General features: G+C 45.3%; 2 protein-coding genes across 3 annotated transcripts in view; one reads left to right on the top strand and one right to left on the bottom strand.

Annotated features, from left to right (window-relative positions):
• The first annotated feature begins 3,319 nt into the window (after positions 1–3,319).
• Positions 3,320–12,964, top strand: CDC27 (cell division cycle 27). The gene is made up of 19 exons (XM_032967375.2): positions 3,320–3,536; positions 4,700–4,775; positions 4,901–5,048; positions 5,809–5,934; positions 6,065–6,162; positions 6,256–6,401; positions 7,161–7,372; positions 7,596–7,707; positions 7,816–7,922; positions 8,020–8,128; positions 8,242–8,440; positions 8,619–8,791; positions 8,974–9,126; positions 9,973–10,181; positions 10,360–10,477; positions 10,614–10,742; positions 10,863–10,937; positions 11,702–11,882; positions 12,070–12,964. The coding sequence occupies exons 1-19, from the start codon at positions 3,510–3,512 to the stop codon at positions 12,153–12,155; spliced, it is 2,484 nt and encodes an 827-aa protein (XP_032823266.1). The 5' UTR covers positions 3,320–3,509; the 3' UTR covers positions 12,156–12,964.
• A 2,600-nt stretch (positions 12,965–15,564) lies between these two features.
• Positions 15,565–26,371, bottom strand: part of LOC116949748 (protein mono-ADP-ribosyltransferase PARP14-like) — a 28,380-nt gene continuing 17,573 nt past the window's right edge. For both annotated transcript variants that reach the window (XM_032967386.2, XM_032967404.2), the window contains exons 12-20: positions 25,831–26,053; positions 24,840–24,989; positions 23,637–23,699; positions 22,631–22,801; positions 21,344–21,550; positions 20,110–20,718; positions 17,795–17,955; positions 17,328–17,508; positions 15,565–16,786 (exon numbers count right to left, since the gene is read on the bottom strand). In XM_032967386.2, the coding sequence (XP_032823277.1) occupies positions 16,500–16,786; positions 17,328–17,508; positions 17,795–17,955; positions 20,110–20,718; positions 21,344–21,550; positions 22,631–22,801; positions 23,637–23,699; positions 24,840–24,989; positions 25,831–26,053 (2,052 nt within the window). In that variant the 3' untranslated portion in view covers positions 15,565–16,499. The remainder of the gene's footprint in view (positions 16,787–17,327; positions 17,509–17,794; positions 17,956–20,109; positions 20,719–21,343; positions 21,551–22,630; positions 22,802–23,636; positions 23,700–24,839; positions 24,990–25,830; positions 26,054–26,371) is intronic.

Raw genomic sequence — 26,371 nt, 5'->3', positions numbered from 1 at the left:
ACGAATCTTCCCTGTGAAATAGCTGAGCAACTGACTAAGCGGCATCATCCGTGTAACAGATACATTCTAACGCAAGCATAGTGGTCAGTGCGGATTGCTTCGGACATTTTTAGCCGCTGTGTTCGCCGTCACCAGGAATCGAGCTTGCTATGTAGCTGGGTTCATGGTGCAATGCGCTAAACATTGCACCACCACCACTCCCACCGCTTGTACATACCCCTTGTACATACATAATCCCATCAATATTCGCTTGGGTAACAGACAGCATAGGCGGCCCATGCTGACAGAATCTCGCATATTCCACAAGGGTTTGTAGAGCCATCTGGCAGCGACTGGGTGGAACTGCAGGAAATGTTTCATGAGCCTGTACACGTTCACATTTGAATTGACCCATTTTACACTTTTCAACAATATACCTACTGCTGGATGAAAGTCACCCGAAGCTGTCGCCATCTCTCAGGGCAACGTGATGCAAACATCCATCTACCTTAGCTCCTGCACGCGAGCAGATTAAATCGCTCCGTTTCCGCAGGTGGCTTGTTCCTTTATTTCGAGATGGCCATTTCGCTCGTTTCGACCCGTGGCACCCAGACACCCATCCGAGCGCCCTGTCCAGCCGAAGACCACTCTTCCTCCAGTCACAATGTTACCTAACCTTGCGCACGTTCTCTCATGCGTGCGAAAGTGAGCCCCCGTTCTATACGAGTCGTCCTGGCAAGGGAACTTTTATTATAACAGCAACACAAAACTCACAACTACACACACCCCGCGGGAAGCTCTCTCGTCGCCAGTGAAACCCCACGCTCACGTCGCATCTAATTTTTTTTTAACATCAGAATCAGACTATGTATTTATGCTGGGGGAATCCGATGAGCTGTAAAGCTCTTTTTCACACATGTCCAGTAGGGGTGGGTCAGAACGTTACAATACAAAAGCAAGATTGTTTTGCTGCTATAAATTTGCACACGATAAGCCACATTGCCTAGCTATCATTTGTGGCCAGGTCGCTTCTGAAAAATAAGTTAATACCTCAGTGGGTAAACAAAAAAGAGTTGAGTTTTATGTGTATATTTGAAGTGATTTATTTACCTTGATTTTATATTCTGCACTCCTATCGTGTTTTTGTACTGTTTGTTGTTGTAACGTTCTGACCCCGTGCCCCTACTGGACATCTGTGAAAAAGAGCTTTATAGCTCATCGGATTCCTTTTGCAGTGTCAATACAGATTCTGATTCATGTATTACCCCGTGTCTTGAGAAGGGGCGGAGGCTTAGCTATAATTGGGCGTGGTCTAAATAAGAGGAGGCGGGGCTTAAATAGGAAGGGCGGTGCCTAAAAAGGAAGGGGTGGGGGCAAATAGGTGAACTTCCCTGTTGATTTTTATTTAAAGCTTTCGGGACTGCAGGGATTCATATTTTTGGTTCTTTCGGTAAAGTCACGTAGAAGGGAACCAATAAAATAATAAAACAATAAAATTCTCACGACGTTTCGACTGCAACACAATCATCATCAGGTGTGAAAACCACAGCAAGACAATTTGAAAAAAGTGGCGGTTTTTTTAACGTTAGCACCACGGAGAGCGATTTGGCAGTTTGTTCAGATGGACGAGTCCATCTATATTCTTAGCTCTTTCGGTAAAGTCACGTTGAAGGGAAACAATAAAATAATAAAATATATATAAAACAATCAAAATTATCACGACGTTTCGACCATAACACAAACGGTCATCATCAGGTGTGAAAAACCAACGGCAAGAAACATTTGAAAGAAGTAGCGGTTTGCATTTATTTACTTATTAACGGTCACATTTATTTATTTATAAAAAACGTCAGCGCCATGCGCAGCGATTTGGCAGTTTATTTAGAAGGACGAGTCCATCCATGTTTTGAAAAGAGGAGGGGGGAGACGAAAAATGAATGTATGCTGTCTGAAAGCCACCGTAAGCGTGAACAATCAATTAAGACCTGAAATGGTTTATCAAATCCTTCCAATGATTGCTAAACCAGAATCCATCTTCTCGGTTGAAATTGTCTCTGTGCTTGTATATGTGGATAGCCTCATGAATGAATCTCTCATGGTAGCCAGATGGCTTACAAAGAACCTCTGTCTTGGAGAAGTCAATGTCATGTGAGCCTACTGAATTATAACAATGATCTGCCACGGCCGAGGTGTTGGTCCTACCGTGTTTAAGGTCTGCTTTGTTTTCACGAATGCGGTCCGAGACATGGCGTTTGGTTTCTCCAATGTAACTACTACCACAGAGGCAACTTAGTTTGTCGACACCAGGGTACTGTATGTCCGGAATCACATATTTTACAGACGGAACCAGATCACGGATTTGATGTAATGTGTTGAATCGGACCTGGATCTTGTGTTTATTCAAGATTTTGGAGATCTTTTTTGTGATCCCCGCAATGTAGGGTAAAGTGATGGTTTTGAATGGCTCCTCAAGAGGGTCCTTCTGCATGGTTGGAGTGATAGCTTAGCGGATTGTGTAGTTGGAGTAACCATTAGCCTTAAGAAACATAGCCAGTGAACTCAAGCACGTACACCAAGCTCTTAAGGCTAATGGTTACTGCGACTAATTGATTGTTCACACTTACGGTGGCTTTCAGACCGCATCCATTCTTTTCGTCTCCCCCCTCCTCTTTTCCCAACATAGATGGACTCGTCCACCTGAATAACTGCCAAATCGCTCTCCGTGGTGCTAACGTTAAAAAACCGACACTTTTTTCAAATTGTCTTGCTGTGGTTTTCACACCTGATGATGATTGCTTGTGTTGCAGTCGAAACGTCGTGAGAATTTTATTGGTTTATATATTTTTTATTTTATTGTTTCCCTTCGACGTGACTTTACCGAAAGAACCAAGAATATGAATTCCCTGTTGATATTTAACAGTCCAGTAATACACCTTAATACTGCACAGTAATCAAACACGTGCAGTGAGTATGAGCTTCACAATCTCAGTGCCCTCCGCGCACGCGGTGGGAGGCCAAGTGGCCGATTCTATCGGTCGTCGTTGCCAAAGCAGCTTGTACCCCAAATCGTCGCAACCTACAACGAGCTCGAGGCATTGCTGCAGCTGCTGCTCGAGTCGTTGTCGGCGCTCGACTGCCCGGCCTGGCGCGCGTCGCTCACTCTTCTCTCGGCGCTCGACTGCTCGGCCTGGCACGCACCGCTCACTCTTCTCTCGGCGCTCGACTGCCCGGCCTGGGGCCCCGCCCACTCTTCTCTCGGCGCTCGACTGCCCGGCCTGCCGCGCGTCGCTCACTCTTCTCTCGACGCTCGACTACCGGGCCTGGCCGTGGCGGTTGACGCGCGCGCCCCCCGGTGACGTCACCGCCTAGCCCCTCCCCCATCAGTCTCGTAAATGGCGGCCGAGTGATTGCCGGGCCCAGGCTCTGCCGCGTCCCCCTCCTCCTCCTCCCCGGCGTCTCCCCCTCGGCTACCTCGGCTGCGTCTCTCCTCGGCTGCGAGTGCCGCCCGCCCGCCCGCCCGCCTCCCCGTCATGACCGTGCTCCAGGAGCCCGTGCAGGTACCACACGCACAAGCCTCGGGGTGCCCCCAGGCCCCGTTGTGGGCGAGGGGAGAAGGAGCGCGGCGAGAGCGGGCGGCACGGGGGTGGGGACGGGCAGAGCGGCACGGGATGACGAGGAGACGTTCACGGCTGGGGTGGCAAGGAGCGCATGGGGGTAGGGATCGGGGGCAAGGGAGAGAGCGGGGAGAGCGGGATGAGGCCATACGACGATTGGGCTGGCAAGGCAGAGAGCGGAGAGAGAAAGAGGAAGGGGGTGTAAAGATGTAGGAGGGTCAGGCGGGACAAGGGGAATAGGGACTAAAGAAGGTACTGGCCTGTCACGGGGGAGCAACAAAGGAAAAGGGGTGGTGGGTGGTGGTTGGGGGGGGGATAAGTTGCAGGAGGGGGTGACAGCGTCTGTCTGCCCTGACCTGTAAGGGGGGGGGGGTGGTAAGACGGGACCAGGGCAGGTGGCAGCTGATAATGAGGAACAAGGCTTGGCCCGCTTGGCAGGAAGAAGTGACCGGTGGAGGGCAGTGGCAGCAGTAGAGGTTTGGGCAACTGCCGGCGTTTTGATGCCGAGAGCACGGCTCGATGGGGCCCCGTGTGACAGCAGCTGACGGTGACAGCCGCCCAAGATGCCCCATTTTTGGTGGTCACCCTCGCCTCTCCCACCAGGCGCAGAGATTAAAACGGGGAGAGGGAGGAGAGGAGCTGAGTCCGCGACCCTTTGTGACGAGCTGCTGCTAGTTAATGCGGTGGTGATGGCTCCTGCCATTTAAGTACAATGTATTTTTTATTTTAAATAACCACGTTGAAGATAACCAGGAGCAGCGGCTTATTAGGGATATTAAAGGAATTTCCCATTCTTACAACCACAAGTTAAACCGTGGTCCCACTGATGAATGGCAGTGCGTACTTATATTAGGGGCCAGCCACCCCCAGGCACCATAACACGTCTTGGGATTTCCGGGCCCCCAACGATTTCACTGCAAGTTGATGCAGCGTGGCTTGTTCCATGACCGTTTGGCATCAGGGAGGTTCTAAGCGGCTTGTCAACTGCAAACCGATTGCTTTTGTCACGTACATCATTCACATTGAGCCGATACATTTTAGTGTTAATTTATTACACTTCAAACAACGCATTTACACGGTGCCGTTTTGTCTGTTGTTGCACGCAGGCTGCAATTTGGCACGCCTTGAATCACTACGCCTTCCGAGATGCCGTCTTTTTGGCCGAGCGTCTCTTCGCCGAAGGTACAGTGATGGCAACGCACGGGTATAATAGAGCTTGCCCCTATGGTACGGTCCCTAAAGTTGACTTGGTCTTGACAGCAGCAGTTTTGCTCCAGACAGCCTGCATTGTGTGTGGATTCTTGCAGTTGCATCAGAAGAAGTGCTGTTCCTCCTGGCCACTTGCTACTACCGCTCGGGTAAGCCGTACAAGGCTTACAGCTTGCTGAAGATGCACTCTTGTTCCACGCCGCAATGCAAGCATCTGCTGGCTCGCTGCTGTGTGGAGCTTGAGAAGTGAGTGCTCTTCACGATTTCACTACTGAAAGAATATATGCAATTTTTGGTGGATGTATCTGCTTTTGTGATTGTGGTGTCAAATTATGAAAGGTTCGAACGATTGTTATTAAATGACTCGCAAACTACACTACCAGGTGAAACTCTTATCAGACGCCACAAGGTTTATTTTGATAAGCGATGTATTTATATTGTTTAACTCCTCTAGGAATTTGTCCCTGCACTGGTCAAGTCGCTCAACCCTGTAAATCATGTAATTAAGTAGTTATCTCCATAGGCTTCAAAGTGTAAAGTATTACGTACTTGTGAATGTGTATGTCACGTCAACAACCCTTGCTGCTATTGAGTGTATAAGGCATCCAATGACAAAAGAGATGTCCGTTAAATGTCTTTTCCAAAATTCTACTGTCTACAGTGTACCGATTCTGTCTCAACAATTGATTAGTTTACAGGCCTATGGTTTTTTCAACAATTGATTAGTTTACAGGCCGATGGTTTTTAACTCTAAATTTCGTACGTAGATTATGATGGTAATTTTTCGCCCATACGCCAAAATAAATTGTTGCTAATTTTAAATGAAAATGCCACCCTTCGCTCGTTTGCTATAGGCAAGCTTTATTAAATAAAACAATACCATTCTAGATTTGAAGCTTTCGTGACTGCAAGGATTCATACTTTTTGTTTTTTTTTTCGGTAAAGTTTACCGAAAAAAACCAAAAACAATACCATTTTCACAGTGCAATTTTGATCTATGCTACAGACTCGCAGAAGCAGAGCGCATCCTGGCTGGAGGCATCTTGGGGAAAGCCCGCACTTACGAGGAGATAACGACCGAATTTGGAGATGCTGCGTGCTTCGTCCTGGCCACACTCGGCCAGATCTACATGTTAGTCCGGGATCAGGGATGGCTCCTTTAATTGTTGCTCATTGTACAGCACACTCAGTACATTTGCCATTACCAACTAAACGTGCATTCTAAGATGGCTGTATCACTCGTGTGCACTGTGTTTTTGCAGTAAAACTGAGCGTACCACAAAAGGTGCAGAGTGCTTCCAGAAGAGCCTGGGCTTAAATCCCTTCCTGTGGTCACAATTTGAGGCCCTCTGTGATATAGGTGAGTGCTCAACTGTTATGCACGCTCTTATGAAGCTTAATTTTGGTATTCTATGATTATTTCCACTCACCGTGAAACTGTGCTTGATTACAGGTGAAAAGCCAGACCCGGACCAGATCTTCAGATTGTCGTCATTGCAGAACTTTGGGACCTGTCAATCCAACTACCCCACACCGTGTGGCAATGCTGGGTCTCGTGTGCAGGAAACTCCGGTCATGGAGACCCCACAGGACACCTTGGTAAAGATTGACTATTTGGTGATAGTGCATTGGCAACGGTGCACAGGCACAAACCAAAAAAAAACTCAACACACTCAATAACACTGCCTTTAAGTAGAAAAGTATATAATGGGCAATATTTCGGGCAATGTATCTTCACAGCACATAGGGAGGTAGATTGGTGAACTATGTGCTGTGAAGAAGGGCCATTATCCAAAGCGTCACCTGTTATGTGCTTCCTTTTAAGGCCACAGTGTTGTGAACGAATGTGAGTATTCTTAGTGAGAATGAGAGTGGAGTGCCAATACGAAAGGCCAATTTTCTTAGGCATACAGCTGTGCACTATACAAGCATGATGTTGAAGTGCATGCATAGTTATTTGTTAATCGGCCATTCTAAATCTGCTGCTGTGTACAAGATTTTGCGTACGGTTTTAATTAAAGCATAATCTTAAATATAAATAGGTGTTTTCTGCTCTGAGATGCACGTAGTTTCAATATATATGGCAATTATGAGAACATTGAAATGTTGGTTTAATGATGCTTTATTTTAGGCATTCCAGAACTACACAAGTTTATTGCAGACCGCATAGGTGACAACTTGTTTAACGCCAAATGTGTTACATATATGCTATATTATATTTATTTTCTTTAACTACTTGAAAAGTCATCGGACCAGGATAGTCTCATTTGAGAGTGACATAGGTAGTTACCTTACCTAGCTTATTTGGCTCTGCAGTTCAATATTTTGTTTTCTCTCTGTCTCATGATGGTCAACAAGGAACTGAACCGGCTAAACCTGGAGTCGTCGGTAGCGTCGCGACACGCACCACTCACACCGTCTGCCTCGGGCTCCGTCATCGACGTGTCGGTCAGCTCCGATTCGGTGGGACTGCTGACGGGAGACCGCAGCCTCATGTCCCGCCCGCCCCGAATGCGTGCGCGGGGCACGTGGAGTATGCTGACCGGCTCCGCCAGCCCTCTCACCCCCAGGTGATGCGGCTTGCACGACGTTTGTTGGGAATTTTATCTGTGCAAATGGCTCATCGGCTCTAAGCTCTGCCGTCGAGTTCTGTGTTTGTGCCTAAAAGTACAGATTCTAGGGAATTCTTCTGGAATTGAGCAACTTCTATTTAAGCCACTATACCAAGACACACATGCCCCTTTACATGCCATTCTGCAGCATACAGTGATGTAACTGCTACTATTTCTCTAGCTTTGGGGTTCTGCCCATGGACACTCCAAGCTCGGCAGACTCCTCTGTCCTGTCAGGCATCACGCCTACTTCCACAATGATCGAAACTGGGCCTGTCTCTGCTCCAAAGAAGGTACAGCGCTCTTTATGATCTTAATTCTAATTACTTGGGAGTTTGACAATTTAAAATAATAACTTTTTAAACATATGTATGATATTGCCTGTTTTTTTTGTTTATCAGACACTGACTCGCCTCGGTCAGGGAGTGAAGCCAGTGTTTAGCCAGTCTGGTAACAGCCGTGAAGTCGGAACAAACGCTCTGACCCAGAGTTCCACTCCTCCGTCCAGGTTAGTCTTGTGCAGGTTCATTTCAGTCATGCCGAATCTGAAAATTACTAGGATGGACACATTCAACAGAACTTTGTGTGGGTGATGCCTCCTCCAGTACTACCCAAGTGCTCTTCCCTACGAGCGGTGCTCCTGCCAACACGTTCACCAACGCTCCCCCGCGGAGGAGCTCACGCCTGTTTACTAGTGCCAGCTCAACCGCCAAGGTGAGTTACAGTTTGAACAGTTCGTAGGTCCCCTTTTAAATTAATGATGGTGCCTTCCCTGGAACACTGCACAGTTGCATCTTGCTAATACCATTGGAGATTGGCTTTTTCAGGAGAACAGCAAGAAGCCAAAACTGAAGTTTGCATCGCCGAGCAAGTCGCTCAGCCGCAAGCCAAAGAGCAGGAGCAGCAAGGGGGGCCTGGTGCAGCCCAACCTCGGCGAGAACCTGGACGGCACTAAGCCTGAGCCTGGCCAAATCGCGGAGAGGCTGAACCCTGCACAGGCCGTCACGCTGCAAAAGGCTGCGGCGGGTAAAATTGCCTCGCCGGAATTACTTGCATACCAACGGCATGACCATCGAGTACTGTAATGTTTTAAAATATATTCTGAATTAATTTATAAATCTGCTTTATTGTTGGATATTGACCATTTTTGATATAAAATAAAACTGTAATTGTACCATTGTTTTTTTTTTTGCTTTTATTGCAGAAGGGCTAATGAGCCTCCTCAGGGAAATGGGGAAGGCCTACTCTGCACTGTGTTCGTACAACTGCAAGGAGGCCATCAACTTGCTGAGTGAACTCCCACCCCACCACTATCACACAGGCTGGGTTCTGGGTCAGCTTGGAAAGGCACATTATGAGTTGGCAGAGTACACACAGGTATGATTGAGCACAAGCATGCATGTGCACAGTGACACAACCTTCAAGTAAAGTGATTTACTTTGTATGTGGCTAGACATGGCTTCTGATTTGTAAGGAATTTTTTCTTTAATATTTGTTTCTATAATTTGCTGGTTGATATCAATGAATAGAAAACGTGATTTTGTTATATGTGCGTGTAGGCAGAAAAGATATTTCTAGACTTGAGGCACAAAGACCCAACGCAGCTGGAAGGCATGGAGACATTCTCCACCACTTTGTGGCACCTCCAGCGGGATGTCGCTCTCTCTGCCCTGGCTCAGGACCTGACCGCTGTGGACAAGAACTCTCCACAGGTGAGCCATGGTGGCGGTGGAATATTTTCACCGTGTGGGGCCCTTTCACGGTTCAGTCCTTTCAGAATAAACATGCCATAATTGCCAAAGCCATTGATGCCACCAAGCCTTGCGTATGCTTTCGACATTCTACTAGAGCCTACAAGTGCTGCACAGAAAACACATGGCATCTCAAGATCTTTCCTAAAAGTATTCCACCATCTGCACTTAGGTCTTTCCCTTGGTCGTGGGACTTGTGGAGACCACTCCCAATACCCTTCGATCCTTTAACAGAGTTTATAAACGGTCAATAGAGCATTTATTAAATTGTAAACATGTGCCTTACATGATTTGGGGTTTTGTCAACTTGAGTAAAGGTACTGATTTATTTTATGTTCCCAAAAAGCCATCCTTCAGGCTCCACCTGCCACTAATTCCAATGCTTCTCTTCTTTGAAATGCAATTCGGTCATGTTTACCTTAACTTATTACATAGTGGTTTTTCAATATGCTAACAGCACATGTACGCCGTGGTAGCGAGATGTTAACTCCCTGGCATGCAGGAGATCGTGGGTTCGATCCCGACCCTGATGCCTGTTTATTTGGAGTTTGCACGTTCTCCCTGTGGTCGCCTGGATTTTTCTCTCGGATCCTCCAGTTTTTCCATCCACATTTAGAAACATGCCTTTAGAGTATTTGGCTGCTATAAATTACTACTTGATAAACCACTTCGTTGAGGGATCATTTGTGGCCAAGTCACTTCCGAAAAAGAGCCATATAGCTCAGTGATCCTTACCTAGTAAAATAAAAAAAAGTTTTATAGTAGTTTAACAGCTGCAGCTTTCTTTGAATGCTCGTGTTCCTGCAGACGTGGTGCACAGCGGGCAACTGCTTCAGCCTGCAGCGTGAGCACGACGTTGCCATCAAATTCTTCCAGCGAGCGATCCAGGTGGACCCCAGCTTTGCCTATGCCTACACGCTGCTGGGCCATGAGCTGGCGCTCATCGAAGAGCTCGAGAAATCCCTGGCGTGCTTCCGCAACGCCATCCGCATCAACCCTCGCCACTACAATGCATGGTGAGTAGATCTGTGCACCGCCCTTATGCCCTTGTGCACCCTGCGCACACGATAAAAGTTTGTTCGCTTGCCTTGTGCAGAAACTACCAGGGCGAGTTGCACATGTGTTTTTCTTAAATGTGACGAAGCGGTGTGATTTCAAGTACTGTTATTCAAAAGTAAACCTTTTACCCTGCAGGTATGGCCTGGGCATGATTTACTTCAAGCAAGAAAAATATAGTTTGGCAGAGGTTCACTTCAGGAAGGCGTTCAGTATAAACCCGCAGAGTTCAGTGCTGCTTTGTCACATTGCTGTGGTGAGTGATAATACAACATTGCTAACAATTGTTGGTGCCATTATATTGTTAAGTGCTGCAACACTTGAACGTCTTCAATGAGCTTTCTTTGGAATATCCCCTGATGTGAAAATGGGACCCATTTTCCATCCTACAGGTGCAGCATGCACTGAAAAAATCTGATGCAGCCCTTGAGACCCTCACCAGAGCCATCAACGTCGAGCCCAAAAACCCACTGTGCAAGTTCCACCGTGCCTCCATCCTCTTTGCAAATGAGAAGTACAAGGTGAGAGCGCGGATTTCTGTGCAAGCTGCCGGTGCATGCAAGCTTGCTCGATGCACGCCGTTCCATCGGCGGCGGTGCGAGTGGGATGTAATGTTGTTCCCCGCTCTGGTTTTTGAACAGGCGGCCTTGCAAGAGCTCGAGGAGCTGAAGCAGATTGTACCCAAGGAGTCACTGGTGTACTTCCTCATAGGCAAGGTAATACAAGTTTGTGAATGTTGAAGGTACATGTCAACAAGGGACCGTCTTGGGTTTGAAAATTGTGTTTTCAGTGTTGGAACTTATTTTGATCATGATCTACGATGTCAAATCCTGACATGCTCTTTCTTATGCTCTTTCTTATGATCTTAGGAATGCTCTTCCTTCCGATAATAGGAAGCAACTTTTAAGTATAGATTGAAAACTAATTTCTTTAAAACTGCTTTTTTGTATTTAGTTTGTTGTCATTCCCCCACACCTCAGATCAGCACTGTTGACTGTACAGTGGGAAAGGTCTACATACATATGTAGTTATTGACTCGGAAACACTAAGAGTAGGAGGCACTCTGTTTATTAACACGGCCTGATAGTAACATTTAGTAACTACAGGTCGCCAGTCAGGACAGCTGGTCAGACTGCCTGACTGGCGACGCCGAGATGGTGAAGATGGCGATGACGGTGAAGACTCCAGCAGCACGACGGGATCTCACTCCACGAAGTCCCCTCCCAGGGCCCCTCTTATACTGTCCCCCCGGCCACGCCCATTCTGGAACCTACTAGCGGGTTCTCGAATTGCCCCTTCCATAACCTTTCCCCCCCGAGATCCCTCTCTGGTCTATCACGTGGCCTGCTGCCACAGGGCTGCTACAAGCTGCAGATCCCCTTCCCTGCCAGCAGCTATGCTGCTATGTGACCGATTCTATGACTTTACAAATACACGCACACTGTGCCTGTGCATAAGCTGATGGCAATTATGTACACAGGTTTACAAGAAGCTGGGTCAGGGCCACTTAGCCCTCATGAACTTCTCATGGGCCATGGACCTGGACCCCAAGGGAGCAAACAACCAGATCAAGGAGGCAATTGACAAGCGGTACCTTCCGGACGATGATGAACAGGGCCAAGATTCGGCCATGCAGGACCCCATGGACTTCAACGAGAATGGTAATGCAGCTGCAGCAACACCAAGCACTGGCAAGATGTATCGCCGCTTTTCAATCGCTTATAACGCAAGCAATCTACATTTTCGTGACCTGGAAAAGGCATCCAGTCACCTCCACAAAATGCACTGTTGTGTAAATGTAAACGTTGACTTATAAAATAACCCTGTCCCTCCCATCTTTGTGCACAGCGGAGGGGTTTGACTCTCACGAGAGCAACATGACGGACGCGGAGGACACTCAGCTGCATGCGGCAGAGAGCGACGAAAGCCTGTGACGGTGCCCAGCACCATCTGGGGTGAGGCTAGGCCACGACTGAGCCACGCGCTGCACGACCCAAAGCCGGCGGTGCTATTAAAAAGGGGTCTCGCTGACAGTTCCGGCACATCGTGTCTCCCAGCCCGGGTCTGCCTTCACGAGATGTTTCATGCAACGTGCATCCCCAGAGTTCAAGAACGTTGCTTAGGACACGTTTGTGGCTATGGGTGTCTCGCAGCTTTGAGAACATTGACATGTGCCCTTGTACGATGACTGCAAGCAACCATTTAATTGTAAAATAGCCCCAAACATGCTTATTGACTAGTCATGTTTGAGATAATGGGAGAGCCATTTCAATGCGATTTGGCCTCCATGCTGTCTCTTTTAATGTGAAGTGCAGTCAGTTGCTGCACCAAGCTAGTGGATGTGGGTTTGTTTTAGCTCGCGTTAAAAGCAAAACCACTGAAGGTCATAATATACTCATCTTAATAACAATGAACTAAATTTTATTTCAATATGCTTGCTTATGCTTCTGATGGATTCCAATATTGTCACGGTTTTTTTGCAGTGGTATATCCGATGTATGTAAATCTGTGCATTTTTTTTTTACTGTGTATCCACAACTACAAATTTGGTGGGCTGCCATCACACATTTGTTCTCATATTACCACTAACTTCTCTGCGTGCAAGTGTATGCTTGGTCAATCTGTTCTGTGTGCCTGGTTCTGTGATTTCTAAATGTAAATTGAACTAAATTACGGCAAATACATGTTCAAGTTTTTATTTCAAAGTCCATTTAATAAAGGATAAAATGCTGAGTATATGAAACGAGCTGCAGCTGGTGCCATTTTTATTGCTTTTAAAGATGAATGGCATCAAAGACCTCGTCGGTACTGTAATGTAGACTGCAGTATCCAGTGTATGTGTACTGTATTGTAGACTAATGTTCCAGTAACGGTTCCACGTTTCACAAGCATAGAGAAGGACATGATTGTGGCTGAGAAGACCCGAAGCTTCGTGTGGAGCGACAGCAGGTAGCTTCCACACAGCATTACATCGCCGATAAAAAGAATGCCGCTCGACCGATTCGGAGTGGGACCTCTGCTGTCAAACTAGAACTGGTCATAGGCACACTGCCAGGTATGAAAACGCCACTCTCCGCACAACTCCGTCATCACCATTGGGGAGCTGAGGGTGTGAAGTAAGAATAGATTTTACCCTTTCTGACAAAACAAGTGTTAAGGCGTTAAAACACCAAACAAGCCTTTTTGCAAGGAAACATGTCTGCATTAACCAAATGTACTTGTGGTGAACATGCAATCAAAAATATGCTGTTTTTGATACTGGCAAGAAAGGTTTTATGAGCAGGTTGGAGTATTTGACACAATACCCATGCAGGCGATTTGTTGTGGTGGACTGATGGTAAGGCCCTGCATCTTAGTCTCACACTCCAGGTTCGACAGGAGCGCCTCAAACTCATGAGCAGCAATCACAAGATCATCAGCATACACAACATGGTTGACCAAATAGGGATTTGCGTTGGCTAAGTAATGTATCCTGCACACCCAGCCATCGCATGCCCAAGCAGCTTTTGTTTGGCCAGATAGAGGGGGCTAAATGGGTGCGGCAACAGGCTACGGAAGAGATGGAGTGATGTGGTACAAGAGGATATGGAGCTGAGTGGGCTTGCCGATGACTGGTACCAGCTGTGTCAAGATCGGCCTCTGTGGAGGAGGCTCGTGATGAATGGTATTGGACAGTTAGAGGCAATTGCAACAAGAGTGGAGGAGCGACGCTCACAACAAGCAGAATGCTGTGCAGCTGAAAGTTGCCACAGGAGGGAACACAGGAGATGCATCTGACAGATGTATTGACTAACCGAGATATGGTACCTGGATTTGTCCCGTGACCTGCCAGCGAGCCTTGAACACTTCACCTCACTTTAAAGTGCACATTGCCTGGCACAAGCGCCGTGGTGCCGTTACCGCCACTTAGTGGCGAATGGCGATCATTGTTGTAGACTAGTGTCTGTACTGTATTGTAGGCTGTAGTGTATGTGTACTTTAATAACTGCAGATACACAAGTCTTGTACCAAAAGACATCTCTGTATAGCCTACACATACTTTTGGGGCAAGTGTGCTTGGTGAGGACGTAATGAAGGTTGGCACGGCACACAAGGGGGTGGATGACCAGCACCCACACTACCAATCTCACACATCTTCAGAACCATCTTATGTTACGTTCGCTTCGGCAGTCCAAGGCTTGACTGAGGGCTTGGCCTCTTCCACGTCCACGACTTTGGCTGCCCCCCACGGAGCGAGACGTCGGCTGGGCCCATGGGATCGACTAAGAGAGCTTGCGGTCCTCTGTACTACCTCTGAATGCCGCTCGCCTGTCTACGCAGGCATGCCCGTGTGGCCTGCCTGTGCGCTGCTGCCCACTGTGCATCACTGCCTGCCTGTTGTTACCACACCTTTGCTGCAGGGGTATACCCCGATCTGACCTGGCCCGCTCTGCGGGTTGCGGCTGCCAGGCCCTCCACCTTCACAATTGAGTCTCTGCACCTCCATCGTTTCCTACCCAGAATGGCTCGCTTACCCTTCTCTGATCTGCTCCGTTCTCTCCAATCTCATTTCACCTCTCCCCAACCTCATTCATCCTTGCACCACTTTCTTTGGCTCTTGGTTTAAATTCCTTCCATGTGGCAGCGCCTGATCTCTGGAATAACCGAGCAAAAATGTTTGGGGTCAAAACCTAACCATTGTCCTATTTTACATCACTTTTTGGATCTCAATTTCTATGCAAGTTGAATTGCATTCGCACCGTATGTAGCCAACCATGCTAATTGGAGGTGCGATAGATCACTGCTTTGCAGAATAAGTTTTACATGTGATGTGTTCCAGTAGCCGTGGACTTTCTGTGCTAGTTGTGCCACATCGAATCGCAGACATTCTGTACTTGACCCTGTACAGTTGTTTTTGGATTGTTCGTTTTTTTGTGCCGTAACGAGGTGTTTTATGTCCATCTAAAATGAACATGTATTGGCAAGCGGGGTTTACCTGTGCCAAAATAAAACCTAAATGCATAAAAACGAATAATCCAATTGCTGATTCAGCATCATGCTTGTTTGTACTCTTTGTTTTTTTTCGGTAAAGTCACGTAGGTAAAATAAAACTAAATTAAATCACGTTTCGGAGGCAACACAAGCTTCCGTCTTCAGGTGGAACAGTCACAGCAAGATAGCTGAAGACGGAAACTTGTGTTGCCTCCGAAACGTCGTGATTTAATTTAGTTTTTTTTTATTTTACCTACGTGACTTTACCAAAAAAAACAAAGAGTATGAATCCTTGCAGTCACGAAAGCTTCAAATCTAGAAAAAATATGCTTGTTTGTGTTTGCAATAACTTGACAGTTTGTACACAACACGTACAAATTAATGTGTACTTTATTCAAAGAGTATGTTGTTGTGCATGTATTCGTAAACGTAAGATTGAATAAAAATGTGTTTAGTTTTCTAACCTATAAATGTCACATTGCGATATTGCATACCATGCGCGTATTTATCTGTTAAAGAAATAATAGCCATAACAGCCCCTGAAACAAGAATCCTAAATTATAAATCACTGAAGCATATAAACTTTGAACTGTGGGAACTAAGTCTAAGCCTTAATAAACTGCTGTAGGGTAAAAACCACATGAAATATGCAAACATGTTATGTTTTTTCAGCAAGTACTCAAATTGGATAATGCGAGTCATCGTTTAGTGTTGTAATGATTTGTATGGTGTCCGAAGCTAATTGAAGAAAACATGAAAGTGCATCGAATCTGAAAAGGCAACGTATCTGCACCTGCTTTTAAAAGGAATTTGACACAAGTTATGACTACAAAGAAAACCCGAGGATAAATTTACTTATGATAACAGTCTTAACATTACCGGTAATTTTGGCAAAATTGCAAATTATCCAGCAGATTCACTTATGGCACCCGTTAATTGTCTACAAACCAGCAGTCTACTACTGCACTTTTATGACTCGCACTACTACGTTACTTATTACTGTCAATTCTTACGATGATCACTTGACATGTTTGCTCCCAAGCTGCAAGATGCAGTACAGGTTAAATCTGTTTCACCACTGGCTTGTGGACTGGACAACCACTGCATAGTTAAGAGTAATCACAGCTTGCACAATAGTAATGTACTTAATCTAAATATCCTTATATCCAAAAAGAAATACATCAGTTATATGTGTGTGTGCATGCTCAGCTTGACTACAATTGAGACCGCATCCTCGTGTTTTAGTCAAGCAAAGGTAAATTAAGTAATGCATATTCAGGTGACCAACACACGATAGCCCATCTCCATTACAATTTGAATTTTATGAGATGTTCAGGGTAGGCCTGGTTATCGTTAAAGATGACGAACATAGATGGGTTGTTCATATTGTCCGTCACACTGTCGTACAGCACGGCGTTTTGCTGGCCCTTGGGTGGAGGTTCGATCATGCCCTGTTTCCCCGTCGTGAAGTCACCAGTCAGCACGCGTGTCCGGTACATATATTTGCTGCCATCGCTCTCGGCTGGTGAATATGTCGGCTGTGCCGAGTAGCTAGCACTGACGGCAAAGTACACTCCATTCCCATAGCACGTAGCTAAAACGACACGTAGAAAAGGGGATTCAGAGATAACATTTGTCATACAGAATTTTTCCAATACAGTATAAAACAATGCCGAAAAACTTTCACCCATGTGGTCTCTCATTTAGCCCTGCAAAGAGTTTGGCCGATATTCACTTGGGCAACAGTGCATGGCACACTGCCATTAAATGTTGTGCATGCATAAACTTTATCGAACGTGTTAAGACTGCATTGCTACGAGGTGGGCCGTAGGTGACAGTACATCTATACCCTATATGAATTTCACTGGTATCCCCATCTTATAAGTTGCAGAGCTCCAGGTGCATATACTCGATGTCCAGATGTCCCAATGCAGAAGCCTCCTGGTAAAATTGTCTTGAAACTCAATAAACATTCATGCCCTTCTATCCCCCATTTCACATGCTTGTGCCTCATGAGATTGTCCACCTAGGGGTGGTGATATCAAAGAAAATTGTGAAAATGTTATTGAATGAATGGCCAGGACTTGTTCAGTTCACTGGTGAGTGTAGAGTGATTGAGAGAAATAAACACTCACCATTTTTTCCACAGTAGCTTCTGTTGAATCCATTTGTGTTGACTTTATCACATGTGGCATATGCAGTTCCATGGAAGAGAATTCTTTCATTTAGCTGGGTGTTGGGTTTGTTTGCCTTATCCATCTCTTTCTTCTTTGTCATGTAGAGTTTCCATAACGAATGGTTCTGAATTTGAGTTATCTACAACAACAAAACAATACAAAAATGATGGCCATTGTATCTATAACTAGTGTGCTGTTCTCAGCCGATATTGGACATTCCAAACTCATGTACACGGGGGTGCAAGTGCACTGGATTTCTTAACACATTTTAAAGTGGGTGCAAAATGTAGCTTTCTGTTGTAAAAACAATGTAAATCCAAAAAACATGCAGATTGTAACAGACACCTCTTCATAATGACATACTTATTACTGTTCTATTGGCTCTAATAGATCTCCTGGCTCCTTAACCCAAAGCAAAAGCTGACCTCTTCAATCTGAAAGCTGGGCTGCTTGGAGAGTTTCCCCAGAGATTGCTTGAAGTCATTTGCAATGCTCCGATACTTATGCGACGTGGGATCCAGTGGCACAGACAGAACGCGGTCCTGTCCCGAGTCACTCACGTCCATCCACTCAATGGGAATAATGTCTAAAGGCACAGGGAGATAAATTTGCACAAGCATGTGATCCAGAGCGTATAAGATGGCGTTAGTGGATCAAACAGATCTTCATTTCTGTGACACATACTTTGTTCTTTTTCGGTAAAGTCACCTGTGTGACTTTACCGAAAAAAACAAAGAGTATGAATCCTTGCAGTCACGAAAACTTCAAATCTAGAATTCTGTAACACACTCAACCCATGGGGCCTGTGAACAGCAGTACAGCAAGTGTGTGTTACTGATCTCATTCATGGAGGTTCTCTGGGTTCTCACGCATGCAAAATACGCATTTACATGTAATTGACCAAGCATTCCAAATATACCTCTTAAAGTTTGGAGATTCATACCACATTCTCATAACTATATAAAGGAGTCGCAAACCAGGCAAGTGGGCTTGGCCCAGATTCCCATGCTGCCCGAGCCAGCACCAACTCGGCCGTGTGGCCTGCTGCATGGATTGTTTTGTCAGGGTGGCCTATTTCTCTGGACTGCCCAATAAAACAGTTGTAACATCATAGGGTCAGCACAGAAGAAGAATGCACTGTCAATGGCTTCTCTCACTTAGGTCAACCTCAGAGCAGTTTTTTGGTGAAAAACAGCAGAAAATTACTGACAATAGGCTAAAAGGGTAACCTAAGCCAGCTATATTATGGAAATGGCCTCCAAGGGAGGGGGGCAAAGGGAGTGCCGGTCTGATTTCTAAAAATAGTTTCAGCAGGCCTTCCTACTTGTGCTCTTCTGTATGATTAACTCATTTTGACATAGCTTTGTCACTATTTTACGATGACCTTCAGACCGCAGCTCTTTCGCCAGCATTGACTCTTAATACCTCTCACACCACGGTTAATGGTATGGTTTACAACATGGAGTATAATAGCGCCTCGCAGCTGTCTCTCTCCCCCTCCTCTGTTCCGACCATGGATGAACTCGTCCGTCTGAACGGGGCCCGTAGCTATCCGTGTTGCTAAAGTTGAGGGTAAGAATCCACCCATTTTTTCGCCATATAGCATTGTGATATATAACGACTTATTGTTGGTAGCTTAGCTGATTGGAGAATATAGAGTTTATTGATAACATTAAGGTAATTTATATTTTAGTTTTTTATTGGTTCACTATATAGTACTGTGAATAGCTCAGATGTGTAGGCCTTGACTTCAACATAGTCATTTCTGTGACCAGTCACTAGCTGATCACTCAGTTATTTCAATGCTAAATTCGCCTAGTTATTTCAATGCTAAATTCTCCTGTTTGATTTGTACTAAGTGCCTCGGTGAATGTGTATGCTCTTACTTTAACGTAGCTATTTCTGTGACCAATTACAAGCTAATCACTCAGCTATTTCAGTGCTAAATTCTATGCTAATTCCTTTGTCAAGGGGTGCCTCTGCGGATGTGTATGCTTTAACTTAGCTATTTCAATGCTAAATTCTATGCTAATTCCTTTATCAAGGGGTGCCTGTGCGGATGTGTATGCTTTAACTTTTAACATAGCTATTTCTGTGACCAGTCACAAGCTAATCATTCAGCCATTTCAATGCTAAATTATATGCTAATTCCTTTGTCAAGGCGCTTTGTTCCTCTCACACAGCTTAAAGGCCGTGATCTGAACGTGGCTCTTTCACTCCAGCGCTGTCCTACCAGACAGTCTCGTCCCTTCACCTGATGAACGCCGCTTGTGTTGTGGCCGAAACGTCGTGAGAATATTATTGTGTTATTTTATTTGATCAATTTATTATTTTATTCTCATTCTACGCGACTTTACCGAAAGAACCAAAGAAGAACATGCCCAGTCTCTTTTGCCTTCAGTGCTTTTGTTTAAACACAGCACCACTATAGGTTGGGGCACAGTGTGTGCGGATGGATAATTCAACTGCATACGTTCTTGGGCATTTTCAAGTTGATTTTATTAAGTTTTCCAAAGGAACTACACCCACAGTGTTCTGTTTAAAAGCATCCTATATCGTTAAATACTTGTATCATTACCATATACGTTTTATTTATAGCTAGATGTAAATCACTCTGGTGCATTTCCTCCTTTGCAAAGGGAATCCTGTATGAGTACAGGAGACTGGATGGAAACTTGCCCTGTGCACCAGCTCTGCCTGAACTCTTCCACACGCATGGCACTAGCTGGAGGTCACTTACCTTCGGCCTTCTTTCTCTTAATTGGGAGAGTTTCTCCATCCTTGGTTTTGTACACCTTTTCAGCGACACTGACATGACCTTCATGCTTCTCCTCTGCTATGGAAACCACACCCTGGTTCTTCTTTGACGCCTCCTCAATCATAGCATTGTGCTTTGGGCTGAAGGCAATGTACTGCTCGTCTCGGAGGAACATCCACTGCACGTTCTTTGCCAGCATCTCCTCCTGCTGAGCACGATCCCTCCTCTTCCTCGTGTCATTCATCATTTCGTGGAGCTTGATTAAGACTTGGCTCACGTCAGTGATGTTGCCTTCGACGCTGATTGTGTCTTGTGCAGTAAAATTGATCAGCACTTGGTTTTGATGTTTTAGTAAACATATGGCCTCTTGCTCCTCCTCTCCAAACTCTGCAATTATTTCATCGCTGATTTGCTTGTTGCATCCTTCGGTCGTCAGCTTTTCATCGATCTCATCAAGGACCTTGCTGTTGATCTCATCTGAAGCTGAGTAAACCTGGATGTGGACTGGCTTAATCCCCATGTTCGTCTGGACAGTGTGGTTATCTTGCTCCTGCAGTTCACTTCCAACACTAAAATATGATTTGAATGTTCCTGTGGAATAAAAAACATTTTTAAAAAAGTGGTTTGTAACAAGGAAGAAAAATTCATAAGCGTAGATTCTGCACCGCTTTCCAAAATGCGTTTGTCCTCGGAAGCATTTAACTATCAATGTTAAGAGTTAACCCACGCGCCAGATGCACAGGAAGCAGTTCGTCCGTGGAGAGAACCAACACGGTCCTCGCACCGTGTTGGTTCTCTACGCTTTGGGCGACTCTTTTAATACTTTATCCTGTTTTCAACAGGATGAGTTCTAAATAGCAGCACAATTGTCTACTAAACTGTGGTACATGTTGGATCACCTTTATGAGAGTTATCATCCATAGTCTGCAAGACAACATGTCTCTGATAGTGGTGGTTCTGCCCAAAAACAAGGCACCAGGGCGAGTGCTTGAAGCACTGCATTTGTCTCCAAGTTTTAGGCAACAATTTAACGAATATGGTCAGTTTTTAAAAGTCCTTAATAACAACACAACTTTATAGTAGAGTTTAATTTATATAGATCATGTGAATGGGAGTAATCATGCCCTCCCCCATCCCACGTTCCAGACGGACAGAGCTAATGAATAAAGGCTTTAATCTCAAGTTGTTTTCACAGTGTATTTGGACTGCCTCTTACTTTTCATCATTGATAAAAATCCTCTTTGCTGAGGACCGGGTTTCTTCAGTCGGCCCTGCAGCTCACGGTAGAAATCCGGAAGCATGTCCACCTCGAAAATGATGACTCTGACACATCGCAGTTTCTTGGGTCCCTTCTGAACTGAAAACTCGGCCACCGCATCCAAGATGGCCGAGGCAGAGTCTTGGGGCGAAAGGCGCCCACCACCTTAGAGACAGGCGGTGTGAGAGGGGCACCACTGAGCGGCCTTCAATTATTTACAATGTTTTGCAGAAAATAAAGTAATTACGCGTTGGGAGTGATTCTCAACCTGGCTCGAGTAGTGAACGGATACGGAAAATTACGCAAAGGGGCAGCGTAAAGTTACCCGAGATTCTGCGCCAAAACTCGCGTCCCCACACATGCTCGCTCTCACAAACATCCCTCTGTTTAGCCTTAATATGCTTTTGGGAGAAGTGCTGTTAGCGAGTAGCACCTCGGATGTCCGGCACGGCACACGAGGAGGTGAGTGGTCGCCGTTGTTTCCCCCTTGGCAATGTTTACACACCGCTCCAGGTACTCATTTGAGGCTGGGATAACCTATGGGAGGCCCAAGACCGGTTCAGATCGTCAATCGGGTCGCCGGGTTAATAGCGCTGTATGCTAACTGCTGCGCCAAAGCTCCCCACACAGATATATATGTATACATGGAGAATTTATTTCGCACCATACATAGCCAACCACACTAATCGGAGGTGTGGGAGGATAACAAGCAAAACACAGACCTGGAGACAGATATACAGACACGGAGACACAGACACGAATTACACTCACACAGTTGGGCAAATTCTAGTCACGAATTTTGGCAGTGCCACTTGATTTCCTCGTTCTCGATAAGTATAAGCAAGGGATTGTGAATTTTCTCTCAGCTACAACGCATTCCCACCAACCTACCCGGGCCCATGGCGATTTTTGGTGTCCTCATAACTACTGCAAAGTACCGCAAATTTACCGCAAGTACCACAAAGGCCGCCCACCGCAACCGGTCACCAAAGCTGTAACCCCTCCCCCTCCCGTACCCTTCTCAAGCCTCCCACAAACTCTCCCCCCACTCAGCGCTGGCCTATTGCACTATTTCCCACACATGTGCCTGCATTTGTAATTGAACAATAAAAAGTTTTAACTGAAGAGCTCAGAGCAGAGGCAATTTTAATATCAGATAGCATGTAACAGTCTCACAGAGCACAGGGAAGATCCACGCCATACACAGCACACTGATCACATTCTCAAATGCTCTGACCTACTCACCTGTTCCTAGAGCCGGTACAGAGATGGAAATCATGCCCAGATCGTCGCAATGACCCAGGGCATTGAACAAGACCTGGCTGAGTTCTTCCTTGGAATTGTTTAATACAACGTGAACAATGCTCTTGCAAGAAAGATCCCCAGAGCCAGTCACTGCAAAACCGTCATAGATACCTGGAAACAAAAGACGAATACTCGAGTGGCTCAACAATTGGAAAATTATCACAAGAAATAAAGCACACCAAAAGTAATAAAAGTATGAATTAATTTAGCATATTACAATTAAAATGCATATATTGGGTGTGGTTGTGGCACAGGTGGTGCATCTGACAATCATCTCAGTCAATTCATGGCACCTGGGTCCATCCCTGACCTGCCAGTGAGCCTTTTGGCACTTCCCATGGCCTCGGAGTGCACCCGGCCTGGCACAAGTGCCGTGGTGACATCGCCGCCACTTTGTGGCGAGTTTCAGCTGTTGCTGTTGTGCGGGTGTGATCTAACAACTTGGAGCTGGGGTTGGTGGCTCACACAAAGAATAACGCAAAATGTCTGACACCCACATTCAGAACTATGCAGTGCCTGCAGAAGACAGAGGTGCAAGTACATTATTGACCTCTCTGTGCAATGTTTAGGTACTTCTATGGTTCTTTCGGTAAAGTCACGTAGATAGAAAAAAAAAACACGACGTTTCGGTCGCAACACGAGCGTCCGTCTTCAGGTGAAGACGGAGCTGACAACGGGCGCTTGTGTTGCGACCGAAACGTCGTGTTTTCTTTTATTATTATTTTTATCTACGTGACTTTACCGAAAGAACCAGAGAGTATGGATTCCTGCAGTCACGAAAGCTTCAAATCAACAATGTTTAGGTGTTACAGTTAAACGCGTATGGATGTTTATATAGGCACTCCAGTTCTATGCTACGTTGCAAATTAAATAATGCATAAATGAGCCTAAACACATCTGCTAGTGGTGCTTTTGCTGAATGTGAGATAATTATTACATGACATACCTTCTTTCTTGCAGATGGATTGGATACGCGGGCCAGCAGCTTTCATTATCGCAGCAGAGACACCTAAAGGGCAGGTGATGGGGTTTGACCACATGAGTCAAAGTGTCACCTTGCGCAATGCCAGTCACTGACGTCCCACAAACCCAGAGCGATACTTATTTTGTTGACCACATAGTATGTACTGTATGTATGTTGAACTTATTATATAAACAACCGTGCTAATCGGAGGTGCGGGGGAAGGACAACAAACTAAGCACATATGGATGATAGGTTTCATTTTGTAATATTTGCCGCCTTCTAATCGAGTCAGAACCATCCAGCAAAATGAAATTAATGTGGACACTAAACACCACTTAAATGAATGTTTACTATTATTTTACTATTTATTGCATAAAATTTTGGTAGATGTATATGGTGTAAACTGTTTAACACGTAGGCTTTTGCGACCAATATTAACCATAATTGATGTTTTTGGGTAAAATCGCGTGAATATAAATGTCGTTTTAAAGCTTTCGTGACTGCAGGGATTCATATTCTTGGTTCTTTCGGTAAAGTCACGTAGAAGGGAATCAATAAAATAATAAAAATATAAAACAATACAATTCTCACAGACATTTCGACTGCAACACAAGCAATCACCATCAGGTGTGAAAACCACAGTATTTTCCAAATTTTCTTGCTGTGGTTTTCACACCTGATGATGATTGCTTGTGTTGCAGTCGAAACGTGAGAATTTTATTGTTTTATATTTTTATTATTTTATTGTTTCCCTTCTACGTGACTTTACCGAAAGAACCAAGAATACATAAATGTGTCGTTAAATCCGCCACCACCCGACACAGTCAATTAGAATTGGCATGTTTAAGAATTGGCATGTTTTGTTTACGTAACTAATCTTACTAATTGGCTGTGTCAGGCGGTGGCGGGTTTAACAACACATTTACATTTACCCGATCGAACCCAAAAGCCTCTATTATTAATATGGTTTAAACTGTTGGAAGCCTGGTTTGTTGAACACAAACATCACCATGTAAGCAGCAGAACCACTGTCCACTCATACATCACACCAAACAACAATGCATGCACCTCCCTCTATAAACTTCACAATAACTCAATGGCAAGCAGACTAGCTATTTAAGCTCTTGTATTGCCGTTTGTACTGCCCACGATGACATGACTTACACCACACATGCCGTCTCTCACCTGAGCCATGGCTGAAATTCTCGTCAGTAGAGTTCACGATGGCATCCGTGCGTTCCTGCACGATGTTTCCCTGCTTCACCACCACCACCACTTTTCCAAACTTCATCTGCAGCGTCCCCAGACCCTCCTCCTTCAACTCAGAGTAAAAACCTGCAATCAGTCCAACCAAACAGAACAAAATTAGAACTTTATTCATCCTTGAATCATTGTAAGAGTAGTTTGTGGCACTAATGATGATAGTGGTGGCAAAGATGTTGATGTGGATGGGCTGGCTGTCAGTACAGATGAGGTGACAGTGATTGCCACCTTATCTCAAATACACCACGGATATCATAGCGAGGCAGACTCACAGATCAGACTTATAGGAGAGGAAGACACTCACTGACAAGAGAATTAATGGTTACCAACTCTCTCAGGATATACTTGCTTCCGCTGAGCATTCAAACCCATATATAGAGAGCATCTTTGGCCCCTGGGACCTACCACCAAATCACCATGAATGCTCTCAATCTTGTCAGATCTAATATACTGGGGATCAAGCCTGATTACTGCTTGGATTGGTGACCACCAGTCACATCAGGTGGTGTATACTGTACTTATGGTTGAGAGGGCGTTCCAGATGGCAGTCCAGTAATGGGAGCGATGCACAGTTAGATTTGATCTACTTGCTGAATTGGATCTATACATTACATCTGAAACTTATCGCACATATGTGGCATTTCTCCAGGATCTCTGGTTTCCTCCCACAAGCCACACATGCAGCAAAGGAATCGGCCAAACATCCTAATTCAGCCGGTCCTGAAAAACAATCTTGAGCCTTAGTGAGGCTTCCTTATAGAAATAATTGACATTTTAATAGAACCTGGTGTAGCCAACGTTAACCATATGAGTGTCCATACTCTTTGGTTCTTTCGGTATGAGTGTCCTTAAGCCTCTTACTCGATCCTACTCTCTACACAAAACATTCACTCCCCTCATTCTCCTGTTTTACCATAATTTCCTTGGGGTTCTTTCGTGAACGAAGGCGAAGCATCACTCCCTCCCCGAGCACCTCCTCTCCTCTCGTCAATGATTTCAAATTCTTCTTCTTCTTCTTCTTCTCTGCCACTGCCCTTCACTTCTTCTCTGCTTCCTCCTCCTGCATCATCCTCTCCTGTTGCCCCTCTTCTCTCATTTTCTGCTGTTCTTAGCTTTTGTAGTTCGTTGTGGAAAGCCTGGCAACAACCACATTTATATTTGCGTTCCTAAAATTAGACTCGTGTCGAACAAAATCTAATATGACAATGGAATAGTAAAGCAGTGCACTCACAAGGAGACTTTAGTGACCGAGGTAGACATACAGAGGGAAATCACTAGATGATTAGTATCGGCTGCATGAGCTACAGTGTGATGGGACTGCCATTACACTGTTTTTAAATACTTAAAAAATGTAGATTGACTTTTTTTGTTTAGTTTGTTGTCCTTCCACCACACCTTCGATTAGCAGTTGGCTACGTACGATTTGAAAGAAGTTCAACATGCATACATACAAA

This window comes from Petromyzon marinus, chromosome 2, assembly GCF_048934315.1.
Source record: "Petromyzon marinus isolate PM22_M1 ecotype Great Lakes invasive population chromosome 2, UKy_Petmar_22M1.pri1.0, whole genome shotgun sequence".
Lineage (NCBI taxonomy): Eukaryota > Metazoa > Chordata > Hyperoartia > Petromyzontiformes > Petromyzontidae > Petromyzon > Petromyzon marinus.
Note: the sequence above shows the minus strand (reverse complement) of the source record. Positions and strands in the feature narration are given on the sequence as shown.

Coding starts and splice junctions, on each gene's coding strand:
- CDC27 (XM_032967375.2), top strand. CDS start 3,510: ATGACCGTGCTCCAGGAGCCCGTGCAG. Junction 4,776..4,900: donor CGAGCGTCTCTTCGCCGAAG/GTACAGTGATGG, acceptor GGATTCTTGCAG/TTGCATCAGAAGAAGTGCTG. Junction 11,883..12,069: donor CATGGACTTCAACGAGAATG/GTAATGCAGCTG, acceptor CTTTGTGCACAG/CGGAGGGGTTTGACTCTCAC.